This window comes from Rousettus aegyptiacus, unplaced genomic scaffold, assembly GCF_014176215.1.
Source record: "Rousettus aegyptiacus isolate mRouAeg1 unplaced genomic scaffold, mRouAeg1.p scaffold_m13_p_1, whole genome shotgun sequence".
NCBI lineage: Eukaryota > Metazoa > Chordata > Mammalia > Chiroptera > Pteropodidae > Rousettus > Rousettus aegyptiacus.
In genome coordinates this window covers 12,542,776-12,556,348 of record NW_023416284.1, presented here as the reverse complement: position 1 = coordinate 12,556,348, position 13,573 = coordinate 12,542,776, and the positions used below count along the sequence as shown (strand labels likewise).

Here is a 13,573-nt window from a genome sequence, read left to right as displayed (position 1 = left end):
TTTGTGGCCCTCATTTTATTTTATTGTGTAAATCTCTTTTCTAATATTAAAACTATATATCCATTCTGATGTTTACTTTAGTGGAATATCAGAATAATTTATCTTAAAACGTGAAATAAGAACATAAATTTATAAAGCCTTGTTGGTGAGAAGTGTGATTGTAAGAACTCTTTATTTCTAGTTATTTGTTTTCTAAAGTAAATGTTTAAATAGCAATCAAGTTTTCTTTGAAAAATTTGTGATGAGATTTATAAATGCTATAACATTTTATGGTAAACTTCATGCCCTTATAAATGTATTTTTTAATCAATATTGGAAAGAAAGTTTTTTGAGAAAATCAAAATTATTTAAAAAGGAAGAAATTAAATACAATTAATTTGTCTTTGGTCACGTTTTAGCATCATCTGTGTCTCTTTTAGCCTGTAAGCTTTTGCCTGTAGTTATTTATTTGTGAGTCCATTTTATCTCAGCATTGGGGTCAGTTAGCTGAGCCTTTAGGTGTTTATGTCTATTTTAGATGACCTTAGTTAGGGGTTTTAAGGTTAGTTCAGAGCTTCTGAGTGATTGAGTGAATTCCAGGAAAATCTGATATCATTGGAGACCACTTTCCTTAGAACCTGGGCAAAGTGTTTATTTAACTCTTTGATAGAATTCAGGGGATCTAAGAACTTTGATGGGGAAAATATTTAATGTTATCATTTCTTTAAGTCATGGATGTAAGCAGCAACTGCAATTAGTTATTTTTAGTACATTACTAGAAACATTACTGTATCACAAATTTGTCTTAATATTTTCATATAATTGGTTTTGTCACAATTCTATTTATTTTATGCATTTAGAACACTATTCTAGGAAGAGGTCTGTAGTTCACACTAGATTGCAAAAGGGTTCATGGCCCCCAAATTTAGGAACCCCACCCCATGGAGAATGAATTCTTTAATATTTGGATGACTACGATTCGCCCCCATTCATGGAGTTTTGCCGAAACTGGCAGTACTTCTCTGGATTAGACTGTGATAGAGAGGAGCTGGCTAGACTCGATTTCTAGAAAGAGGCCTGAGTGAAGTGGTCTCAGATCCATCAGTGGCTGATGGGGGCAGTTTATTGCCAGCAAACAGTGAGAAAATGTAATTTCGTTTACATAAAATGCTGGTTATTTTTCTGTTGTACAAGTTCATGACTATTGAGCTATATTAGAAAATAAATGAGGAAAAAAGGAAACACATGTAATGCTTCCTATTTAAGATCTTTGTTGATCTCTTACAGATCTTTTTAATACGACATACATACTTGTGAGTGTGCATGTGTGTGTATATTTTATATATGTACACAGATATAGACAGATGTGTACAGAAAAATATACACATGTATGTACATGTCCTTTTTTAAAAACAAAAATGAGATTATACTCTGTAACATGCCTTTTTATTTGGGTTCAGGTTTATTAAAGTGTAATTTATATGAAGTAAAATTCACTTTTTTTAGTATACAATCCTGTGAGTTCTGACAAACGTAGAGACATGTAATCAAGATAGAGTTATGGCACTCCCCCAGATCTCCATGTGCTTTTGTAGTCATCCTCTTTTCTTTTTGCAGTCATTTCTCTTTTTTGTTCCTTTTATAAAATGTCATATAAATGACATTGTACAGTATGCAGTTTCAAGTCTGGCTTCTTTCATTTAGCATATTTTTTTCCCTTCAATGATTTTGGATTTTGATTATACTTCAAGAATCTTTTATCAAATTGATGATAATATTCATGTTTATTATTTTTCTAAGAATTTCACTGCTTCATTATTGAAAATTTAAGCCTTTACTCAAATCTGACAGTTATTTTAGTAAAAATTATAAAGCAGAGAATTCAGTTTTTAAAAATTAGCCAGTTTAGCTATATTTATTAAGTTACTATTATAATACTCTTCCTAAATATTGATTTCCTCACAGGTAACACAAGTAGCAAGACAGCCGGGACCCCCGACCCCTTCCCCTTACTCAGCACATGAAATAAACAAGGGGCATCCAAATCTTGCGGCCACGCCCCCGGGACATGCATCGTCCCCTGGACTCTCTCAAGTAAGAAAACTTAAAAGATAATAATAATAAATTTCCATGTAAAAGCAGCACGTCTGTCTTTCTATTGCAAACTTTTAAACAATAACAGAAAGCATTGCTTGAGTAATTTCTATTTTGTCTTTTGTATTTTTTGAGACACATCTCCCATAATGGTGGCTACCAATTTTTTATACATTTTATTTATGGAGTCATTAAAAAATGAACTGTCAGTGATGTTTAGTCTTATTTTTGTTGTTGTTTTAGAAATTAGAATGTGATTCTAAAGTTCACTAAAAACCACAAAGCACTTGTTTGTTTTTCAATATGTCATTTTCCCTTTCCTCCCTTTTTGGTGGAATGTTGGTTATTTTCTACTTTTTAAAAAAGTGTGATGTCTTTCTTGAGTAATTTTGGTGGGATTTTTTTAGTTTGTTGGATTGGTTTTTGATTTCATAAATAGATTATTGGAATTTGGTAGGCTTAAAATTTTGTTGAACTATGAAAGAGTAGTGAAGTTCTTAGTGTTTTTGCAGTTAACAGGCACGGCAGACATTAAAACACTGTTTTAAGAGGATGTCACTGTGCGTCTCCTGCATTTTAAGTCACTTTTCAAGATACTGTTCAGCTCGTATCAACCCGCCATCACATGTTCCTTTGGGCTTCCTTGCGTTCAAGAGTGGGCTAGGATTAACAATGTCTCTGAACTAGAATGTAGAGAAAGTCAAGTCAATAACCTTGACCCATGTTTGACATTGTTGGTATTTATATGTAAAAATTGCTCCTTTTAGGAATGAAAATTAATTTTATAACATTAGTTTCAATTTCGGCTCCCATATTTTAGGCCTTTTAGAGCTCAAATAATAAAAGATAAGGAATTGCTCATTAAAAATAATGCCGAAAGCTGGTGATTTTAAGTTAGAGGCTGATTAATGCTGGTTTAGACTATAGAATATTTGAGAAGAAATATACAACTTGCTAAACCATTACTTACCTACTCTATTAAGAAATATATAAATTAATCTGGACTTAGTATTATGCTTAAACTTGGTCCAAATCATTCTTGTTTAATTTTGAGTTTTAAAAGTAAAACACATCAAAATAAACTCATGTTTAAAATGAGCTTCTCATGTTGGTTTTCATGGCACCCAAGCTATTGATAAGGTATATTTGTCTGAGTCCAATCAGGAGAGGAAAATTATGTAGTATTTCAAATAGGGAAAATTTAATATAAAGGATTATTAAGTATAACAGGGAATTGGGAGGATGAGGGATTGGCTAACAAAAGAGAACCTAAAGAATATAAAAACAGCAAATATAAGTAGCAGCTGCTTCTGGGGTTGAGATAGAGCACTCACGGAATAGCCTTCTTCTCTAGGTCTGATACTAGAGAGTGCACGGCTATGGCTCACCTAATGGTAGAGAAGTCACTGTAATATCATACTAGTGGAGCATGCTAGAAATCCTTCCTCTGGAACTTGCTGGAAATTCACTGTATGGCGTGCTGGAGAAAGCTGGCTTCTTTAGCACCAGTGTCCTTTAGCAAAGAGCTGCTGCAGTATGCAGTGGCTAGAGGCTCCTGACGGCATCTGTTTGCCACAGACACTTCAGATAACCTTGGATTTGCTGCGTCATAATTCCCATGTGGTAGAGCAGTTTGCGTTGCAATCTGAATTTGCTGCATAGCCTTTTCTTTAGTTCCTCACTCAGAGTTGAAAACTTCCCAAGTTGAGTCTCAGTAGGTAGGTTGAGGTGTAGCACACTCAAACGTAGTGTGTGTTGCCTCCAAAATTCAAAGAGGCCTAACAAACCTTGTGCTTCTTTTTTTCATGGTAATTAGTGTTAGGTCAGAGACTAATCCCCTCACCCTTGGCTGAGATTTAGACCTTGTTGGATAGGGCATGATATGCCTCCCTGAATGGTAGAGAAGTACTGTGGTGCCACATCAGTGAAACTTACTAGAAATTCCTCCTCTGGAACTTGCCAGAATTCTGCCCTCTAGGGTGCTGAGGGGAAGTTCTTCACACAGAGGTTTCTTAGAGGAGACACTGCAGAACTGCCTGAGAGGTTACTGGGGTAGCTGTTGGCCACTGGGTACTGCTGGCTGCTGCACATTACAGCTGAAGCCTGGCACTGAAGATGCCGTGTACTCTAGGACAGCTGCATACTGGAGAAAACAGATTCTGTAGAAGCTACCAGGACTACAGGAGGAGTCTGCTGTGCAAGCCTGCAGACACCAGGAAGCACAATCTTTTCCTCCCACAGTATCTCTACAGTGCCTTCTACTAACAAAGCTTAACCTTGTACCAGCTGAAATGGAAAAATATTTAAATAGCCCAGATCCATTTTCACTGTATAGGCAAACGATTTTTTGAATTTTGAGCTGAAAGGCAAGCAATCAATAACTGGCACATAAGAGCTTAGTTTTCATTTCAAATTCTTACCGTTTCAAGTGATTTGACCCAAGCACTTGGCCCAAAACACTTCAATTTTCTGAAAGACAGGACAGCTTGCAGATGCATAGTTTGCATTTAAGAAAGGATGATCTTGGAGTGGTCTCACTTGTTGAACCCACAAATGCTTTTCTGTATGCTGTTTTATTAGCGCTTTTAGAAGCCAGAGTGCATGAATTGCAGGGGGAAGGGTCACCAAATATTAATTCGCTTTCTTTTGTGGTCTGTTTTGCTACCATTTTGCCTAATCTGATGGATGAACCCAGTAAATCACACCTGGTTCACTCCCCCCATTTTTCTCCCTGCCTTTCAGACAGAGGCAGGCTTATATTAATTAATTTGACTCCTAAGAAAATTTAACATCCACTGATAGAGGATATTTTTCTAAATTGGCATACCTAGAAAATGGGGAGATTTGTGGGAAACTCAGTCTACTTAGGTTTAACAATTAACACATTTGTGGATCTTAATGGAAAGTAGAGTCTTAAAAATAGAGGGAAAAGGATTGCAGGCTTGGAGCCAAATAGATGTAGGTTCTGGGGCTTGGTGGGTCACTTTGGGTCACTTTTTGGTTATGTGATGTTGGGTAAGTTCTAGGACTTGGGTTTTTCATCTGCTGTATAGGAGAGAGTGAGAATTCTGTTATTAAAAGGGTCGCTACGAAGATTATGGGGAGAGAGTATTGTGAATTAGTTTTTTTTTTTTTAAGATATCAGAAGTTTGTTATTTGAAGATTATATGAAATCTTGCCTCAGAACAGGACATGCTAAATGCTTTCAATAAGTGGTGTTCATTTTCATGCCTGTCAGACTTGGTTCTCTTCAGGGCTTTGTGTGTGTGAGTGTTCATGAGTATGTGTGTATGTCCAACTCATCTAATTTGGCTGTCTATCTAGTATTAGTGTGTAACTCAGGAGTTCCACCCATGATTTTGAGATATATCATCCAGGTATGAAGATAAACGTACAGGCTAGCCTTGGTCATTTTATGTTGGCAATAGTATAGTTTATTCTTGTCCACAGAACTATTAGATTCCATTCAGCTGAAGATAAGATTAAAGAAACTTCTTCGTTTCTTTTTGCCCTTTTTGATGTGACAGTCTTCCCTTTATCTGTGAATTAGATCTTTTTGTCCCAAGTAGTTACCTGTGTTGATGGCTCAATGTTTGACGCCAAATGAATCTACTAAGGTCTAAGTGAAGGCAGCTAAGCTGAAGAAAAGTAAATTTCATAGCTGTGATACATAAAACAGGGAAAGTGTAGAAAATTGCTCCCAATTTCTTTCTTACATCATCGTTGGCAACCTCTTTACCTGCTCCTTTCCGTTCCAGATAGGATTTTACACACGTGTGCACACATGTATGCACATGCCAAGTTTTAAGGCTTTTTGTGCATTTTCCTGTGTTACATGACGTCTAAATCTTTGTAGCCCTCTTTGCTCTGTTTGCTCTGGAGGTTTTGTTTAACCAAAGTCAAAAACTTTAGACTTTTAGACTGTTAGTGATTGATAGTTAAAATGACATTTTCAAGCTGTTGATAAATTTCTGAGACACAGACTCCTTTTAGCTGTGGGTTCTTTTCAGTTGCTCTGAAATGGCAGCACCTGACAGTCTCTAAACCCAGAGTGCGTTTACTTTGGGAATGATAAAGAATTAGGATTTTAAAAGTATCTTCTGGGGCACACTTCAAAAGTAAGTAGAGGAATGCTCAGTCCCTGGAGTCAGGAGACCTTGGTTAGAGAGAGTCCTCATCCCGCCAATAGTATTTCAAAGTTTGACGCAGTGGGAGTTTCTATTAATGATCTGTTTTCTTCTTTGTCATTAAGAGACTTGAATTCCTTCAGGATCTCCATGGGTTTTAGAAACTTCTTCAGAGAAGCCAGTTATTATGAAAATTTTCAGAATTCTATACTGTAGGTTTAAAGTTAAGCAATCTTTATGTACTATTTCATTTTGTATCTTTATTTTTAAATATCAGAAGTTTGTTATATGACTTATCTTAAATTACATAAGCAAAACAGAAGTATTTCCTACTTATTGCTTAATTGTTGGCACTGATAACCAGGTTTTCTTTCTCTTGTGTCAGTGTCTAGACTCCTGAGCCGTGTTCACAGTAATCAGGGTGAGAACATGCTCAGAATTATGCCAAAGTGGAGTGAGACATGTTTTCTGCCTGGAAGTTTAATTTGATTCTTTTTTATGTGAAATCATCTCAGTCATGTCATATAGTGGCCTGAGATGGTGATGATGTATGACCCACTGGTTAGGTTCTTTACTGTCCATGGAAATGCTAAGCAAAGGACTTCTTTACTGGGGAATAGTGATTGATCCTGATATTTATTTTAACACAACAGTTTTCATTATTAGTAAATGATGAGTTTCAAATGACTCATGGTTTCTGTTATCTTTTTGTTTTATTCAACTTCCAGACCTCATTTTCTTTCAGCAGTCTTAATTGGTGTTGCCTCACAGTTGTTGATTGATCGTTTCAGGTCTTACAAACTGCCTTTTTCTTTATTATTAAGATAAGTTGTAATTTTATATACTGAATACTGTATTTTTTATGTGTGTGTGATTTAAAAGGTTTTTGGCTTTCATGAAGAAAATTCTAAGTTTGATAATTCTGACAACCAACCTTGCTAACCAGGATAAAATAGAGGAAGCTTTGAAAGTTTTTTTCACATTTCATTTTTGAACTAGATGAGTCTTTACTTTCCTTCAAGAAAGAAAGCAAAGCAAAATTTATCATTTTTATACTCCCCTCCTCCCCCATGGAACACATCGTGGCAGTTTCTAAGTCGGTCTTTGAGTTGAGTAGTGTTTGGAGGCTGCATTCGCAGCATGAGAAGATTTGATGTAGGCCCAGAAACCTGAAGTTCAGGCTGCACTGAGGTGGCCCTGTTGGTGCCAAATCCTGTTTCATTTTGTTTTATTTTTTAGTTGGTAATATTCCTATTTACTTAAAAATTTACAGCTTGTTGAAAATTTCTTCAACAAATACTGTCATTAAACCCTTTACAAATTAATGTGCCTTTACAGATGTCATTAGTATGAAATTAAGTTACAAAGGCCAAAAATACCCAGATCATTTATGTCTATGGTTTCATCTGATACATGAAAATAATTGTGATAGGCTCTTTCCTCTGATTGTTGAGTTTTTTTTTAATGTCATATTCAATTAGAGAATTTTAGCTCTTTTGTCATTTTTTTTGGTTTTATTAACAAAAACATTTGTAGCCATATTCACCAGATGTTTCCTTATTAGATGAATTTCATCTTTCTTGGAGCCTTATAACTTACCATGAAATATGCCTAAAGTAATTTTTATATGCTTGTTTGATTATGCTTTTCTTTGCATTGAGTGTCGCTAAAAAAAAAAAATGTGATTTTCTTTCAAAATCTCTGTGATTAGTTTTTAAGTGTTGCTGCAAGAATCAAAGTTAAGTGCAATTATTATTCAGTGTTGCTTCACCCTAAACTGCAAGTTTTAGACTCTGTTTGGCAAATCTGTAAGAACTGGAGCATATATTTTGAAATATCTCAATATAAAGAATGAAAGTTTTAAAAATCAATCCTATATTATTCAGCACTGTTTTAGAAAGCCAAAGAATTTTGTAAGAACCAATCAGTAAGACTTGATTGTAATTTCACAAGCATTTCTTTTGTTGTCTTTGATGTAGGCTTAGGTTTTTGTTGGTGATGCTGTTTATTTTCATTTAAATTCTGTTAGGGGGAAAAAGTTTAAGATTTTTATCTTTTTTACTTTAAAGAATTGTATCCTCTGGACATAATAACTACAGGTAACACCCCAGAGCTAAGAGAATGAAAGAGAATGGTGGCATTGCCAGAATCTAGGAGCTTGGAGGAAGGTTCCTCTAGGACTGTTGCTCAGATTTCTGAGAATGGAGTTACTGCAGGGTTGGGCCTTGGATGGCAGGAACTCAGTAGGTAAGAGAGAACAAGGTGGGAAGCTGGTGCTTTGAATATCAGTTGTGCCTACCCCTCTACTGCTGGCATCTCTAAATGGTCTTTACCGTTTGAGGCTTGAGGATTTGAATGGCAATGATGTGCAGAGCCCTACTGACAGGAGGCGAAAGCACTCTTCTAACTTACAGGGTAGGTTGGAGCTAAAAGGCAACAGGGAAGTAACTGGTACAAACAATGGTAAAAAGATGTATAATTTCCTTACTAATGAATAAGGTGGGACCAGTAAACCCCAATGAATTTAACCACAGCCAGGAAAGGGGATAATAAAAATAAACATGATAAAATAGTAGGGCTTTGGAACATTATGGTAACTGTAGTAATAATGAAGTAAAATTCCCCTATTAAATGTGACTCAAATTGGCCAGAAACCAAAATCTAGATGTATGCATTTAGATATGACACAGAAAGGTAGGAAACAAGCATAGAAAGGTTAACAGGAAAATGTTATTGAAGTATAAGCAAGCTTTATAAGTCAACATAGAATTCAAGGCAAAAAACTATATGAGGGAGAGAGAATTCTTAGAATATAAAGATTTAATTTCTGGAAGATGTAACATCATAAAATCTTATTTACTTAATAATTGGTTTAGAATATATATCAAATATAAAAGAAATTGAAATGGGCAAATTCATAATTAGTGTCAGAGACAGATATCTCGGAGAAATGGACAGGTCAGTAAATAATCATAGATCAGATCAGGGTTGGCAAACTGTGGCCCAAGGGCTAAATCAGGCTCCTTTCCTGTTTTTGGTAAATTTTACTGGATTATGGCCATACTAATTTATTATTTATTCTGCTTTTGTGCTACAACAGAAGAGTCAAATAGTTGCAGCAAATTATATGGCCTGTAAAACCCAAAATACTTACTGTCTGGACCTTCACAGAAAAATTAACCAGCCTCTGATGTAGATAAGCAAACTGTAAAGACCAGATAGTAATTTTTGGTTTTGTGGACCAAATGGTCTTTTGCATATTCTATTTTTTAACCCTTAAATATGTAAAAACCTTTCTTAGTTGGCGTTGCAAAAACACATACCAAGGACCATAGTTTGCCAACCTATGATGTAACTAAATGGCAATAATAGTAAGCTCGTTTTTATACAAATATATAAATTATCATAAGAACATATATGAAGAAGAGAAATTTTTACATATTAACCAAGATAAAAATAATTGAGGATATTGATTTGAAAATCATAGTTATCAAACTTTAAGAATATAGTGAGAACTTTTTACTGATTCAACTAAAAAATATTAAAAAGTCTATGAATAACTCGAATGAAATAATTTGTTTTAATTTTTGTCATTCAACTATGTATGCACCTTTCAAATACACAAGATTTACAGAACTTGATCATATGTTAAGCTACAGAGAAAAATATGAAATTTCAATCATATTTATATTTTCTGAATATACTACAGATTTAGAGCTTAACAAAATAATGAAATTTAAATTATGTTTAAGCTGAAACTGTAGCACATAATTACTTTTTTAAAAAAGTGTATCAAAGTTATAATTTATTTTATTTGGACATAATTTTATATTTTTCATAATCTTAAACAAAAATAATGTATTTTTTGGAAATTTAAAAACTATTGACCTAAAGATAAAATCAAAATAGAAAATGTTATCTATAGAAATGAATGACAAATAGTGCTTTATCAGAATTTGTGTGATGTGAATAGTGTCACTCAGGAAAATGTGTAGCTTTAAATGCATATATTAGAGGAAAAGAAAAATTGAAAATAAATGAACTAATAATCTGAATGGAGGACTGTTATGTTGTAATTTAAGGGTTGTTGTTTTTTAAATATACCCATACTTAGTATACTTCTTGTCGTGTTGGTATTGATTTGTAAATACTAGCTATAAATTGTTTTAGTACTAGAAATCAAGAGCTTTTATATAGTAACTAATTCTCCTTATAGTCTTTCTAGCTTTGAATTGGCCAATTTGTGTTTTCAGTCATTCAGAATATGCTCGTTTGTTAAAGCAAACTTGACAGTGTCATGAAAGTCATACTCATGGGTGTAAAATATTTGTGTGTCACTAATTATTAGTGATGTTTAGCATCTTTTTTGTTTATTGGCCATTTGTTGAGTTCTTTGTTCTCTTTTTAATTAGAGTTGGTTTGTTGAGGTGAGTTCTTTATATATTCTATATTTCAGTTATCAGATTTGCAAATATCTTCTTTCATCCATTCAGTTGCCTGTCAGTCACTCTTTTGATAGTTTCATTTGCTCAAAAATTTTCAATTTGTCGAAATCTAATTTATCAGTTTTTTCCCCTCTGGTTGCCTGTGCTTTTAGTGCCATATCCAAGAAATCATTGCCAAATCAGCAGTGCTTGACACTAAATGAAGTACATACTATTGCATTTCTTCTTAGCATTTTAAATTTTACACATATGAGGATTTTATCCTTTTAGAAAACAGTAGCAGGGTTAGAGAAAGAAGTCTTGGGTTAGTAGTATTTAGGTGGAGAAGTAGAAATACTTACTAGTAGTATGTGAGCAAGACCTGTTAATGTCAACCTCATCAGAATGAGAAAAAGTCCAGTTGCCATATTCAAAAAAACACCGAAGATTTCCAAGAGCTGTTAAGGGTTCATGGAATATATCAAGGTTCACATTGGGAGTTAGAAAAGTTGTATACAGAAGTGATGACTCAGAAGCAGCTGGCTATTTACATAACCACTTGGCAACATTTAAGAAGGAAAGGATGTATGTAGCAAGAGGACCGGAGACTGGCCAACAGACAAAGAAAATAAGAGTAAAGGACCTAGAAGTCATTATCTATGTTCTCTTTGGTTTTAAGAGTGATTGCCTTTTACCGGCAGTGGCAGTGAAATTAGGAAGTATAAAACCAGAAGGCAGAAGAACACAAAGTATGTATTAGAACACGGGATCATAAAACTTGGTACAATTTGTAGAAAAGATGAAAACTATCAAAAAGCTGGATGCATACAAAAGGCATTCTTCACCAAATCTTTGTTTTCTGCTTAGTTTTACTTCAAAAGTCTTAAAAGAATATAAATTTGAAGAATGGTCATTTCTAGAGGGTCTTCGAAAAAGACAGTCTCACACTAGAAACTAGCTCGAAGTGTAGATCTAATGCTGTAGGGATAAGAATGACAAGTTCTCCTCAAGAATATCAACTCTTGGATACCTAAGGGACAGTGGTAGGAGGATCTGACCGTGAAAACATTTAAAATAATTTTAAGTGAAAGCTGCCGTTCCTAACATAGCTTGAATTATAGAGTATAAACTAATGGTCATTATGTACTCTTTTATCAGATTACTGTATTTGAGGATATCTTGGTGGTAGATTACTTTATAGGCTAGAGTTTTCAGAGCATTTCTCAATTCACTGTTTATCATTACAGTAACACTATAAGATAGTATGCTTATCCTCATTTTGTAGATTGGGAAGGTCGAGTGTGAAAAGTGAAATGATTTGCTTCAGGTACATTAGGCAGCACCATTGATAAGGGACTGAGTCCAGATCCCCAGGTCCCGACTCTTGGCAGTCTTCCTTGCTTTCTCGTAATTTACCATAGTGCTTTATTTCAAGTTCAGTTTAGGCAAACTAGCCTTTCATGAATAATTCTGGAGTTACAGTTTATAACACTGTTTGTATGAAATAGTATGTTTCAATTTTTAAATGATAAGCCCAAAACAACTTTGGGGTACATAAATTTGCAAAATTGGGGCTTTTAAAAATTCAGCCACACAGTATTTAAACTTGTGGTTCTTAAATGTAGAGCCACATGTCTAAATCTAGACTCTAAGAAATTAGTGGAGAAGATGATCTTAACAGGGGAGTGGCAGGACCTAGAGTGAAGAGTATGTCCAGAGAGACAATGAATAGAATGGGAACTCTAGTTAGGATTGTTCTAGATGAGAAGTAGAAGAAACTGTCAAGAAACTAGAGACTAAATAAAGGTAGGGAAATGGAAGGAGGAAAGTAGTAGAGATGACAGTAACAGCTATCGGTAGAAGGTGCGGGAGGTGTGACGAATAGCAGACACTGATGTTGGAAACAGCCGGCAGTGCCCAGCTGGAACACCTTTGCTGCCAGAGAATTCATTGAACCAGGCGTGAATTCTCCTTATAGGCAGACCAGTGCCTTTACTCCAGTAGCCTTGGGGGCCCTGGAAAGAAAACTGGGTTATTTTCTGTGCAGGGAGGAGCTAAGCTTTTAATAATGTAGTTATTAATGTGGGGATGTAAGTAGCCTGTCAGATGTAGGTATATTGTGAAAGCCATCCTATTACATGAGTCCATAATTTCTAGTGAAAGTCAAAAAAAAAAAAGAGGGGGGGCAGCATTTAAGTGTTGAACTAAGTATAAAGAATATGGAAATGGTGGTAAATTCAGTACAGTGTTTCCCTGATCCATATAATACCACTCACTGCTTGGATATGAGAAGGAGACTAGTGATTCTCAGTCCTGGCTGCCACTGTCTGATGCCTGGGTCCCACTCTCTAGAGATTCTGATTTAACTGTTTGGGATGGGGCCCAGGGAATCCTGATGTCGAGAATGCCACTGTGAAACAGGGAATACCCATTGCCTAAATGAGATTCCTGGGCCATCTTTTGCTGGGAGTGGTGTTCAGTGAATGGAGCAGAAAATACCCCCCAGTTTTAGGCCACATACACATATAATGAATTGGGCCATTTCTTAATTTAGGGAAAGTAGCTTTGCTGATTAAGAAGCTGTTTCTATCTAGTATCTACAGGTGACTGTTAACATCTCTTCAAATAATACACATAGTTTTTACAGTGTTGATTATATATACCAATTAATTTTGATAGAATCAAATTCTGTCCTGACAGCTGTCATATAATTGACCCTTCTAATACAAGCAAGAGTAAGAGCATCTTGGTCACAGGTTCTTTTGGCTTCAATACAGTTAAGTCATCCTGGTGTAAAAGTGGTTTTCAAATTTTTTTAAATGGCAAGACTTTCATTCCCCCAGTGCCTGAACCATAAGTTAATCTATAAATCTTTGCTAGATGAAAATAGTTCTGAATGAAAATTTCCAAATATATCACTTTGAGACTATTTGCACAGTACTTTATTTG

General features: G+C 35.0%; 1 protein-coding gene across 37 annotated transcripts in view; it reads left to right on the top strand.

Moving 5' to 3' along the window:
• The window catches only part of EIF4G3 (eukaryotic translation initiation factor 4 gamma 3), a 267,806-nt gene that overhangs the window by 96,203 nt on the left and 158,030 nt on the right, over positions 1-13,573 (top strand). For 33 of the 37 annotated variants that reach the window (XM_036229665.1, XM_036229602.1, XM_036229572.1 and 30 more), the window contains one exon: positions 1,945-2,073. The exons of the other annotated variants lie outside the window; for them this stretch is intronic. In XM_036229665.1, the coding sequence (XP_036085558.1) occupies positions 1,945-2,073 (129 nt within the window). The remainder of the gene's footprint in view (positions 1-1,944; positions 2,074-13,573) is intronic. 37 annotated transcript variants of the gene reach the window in all.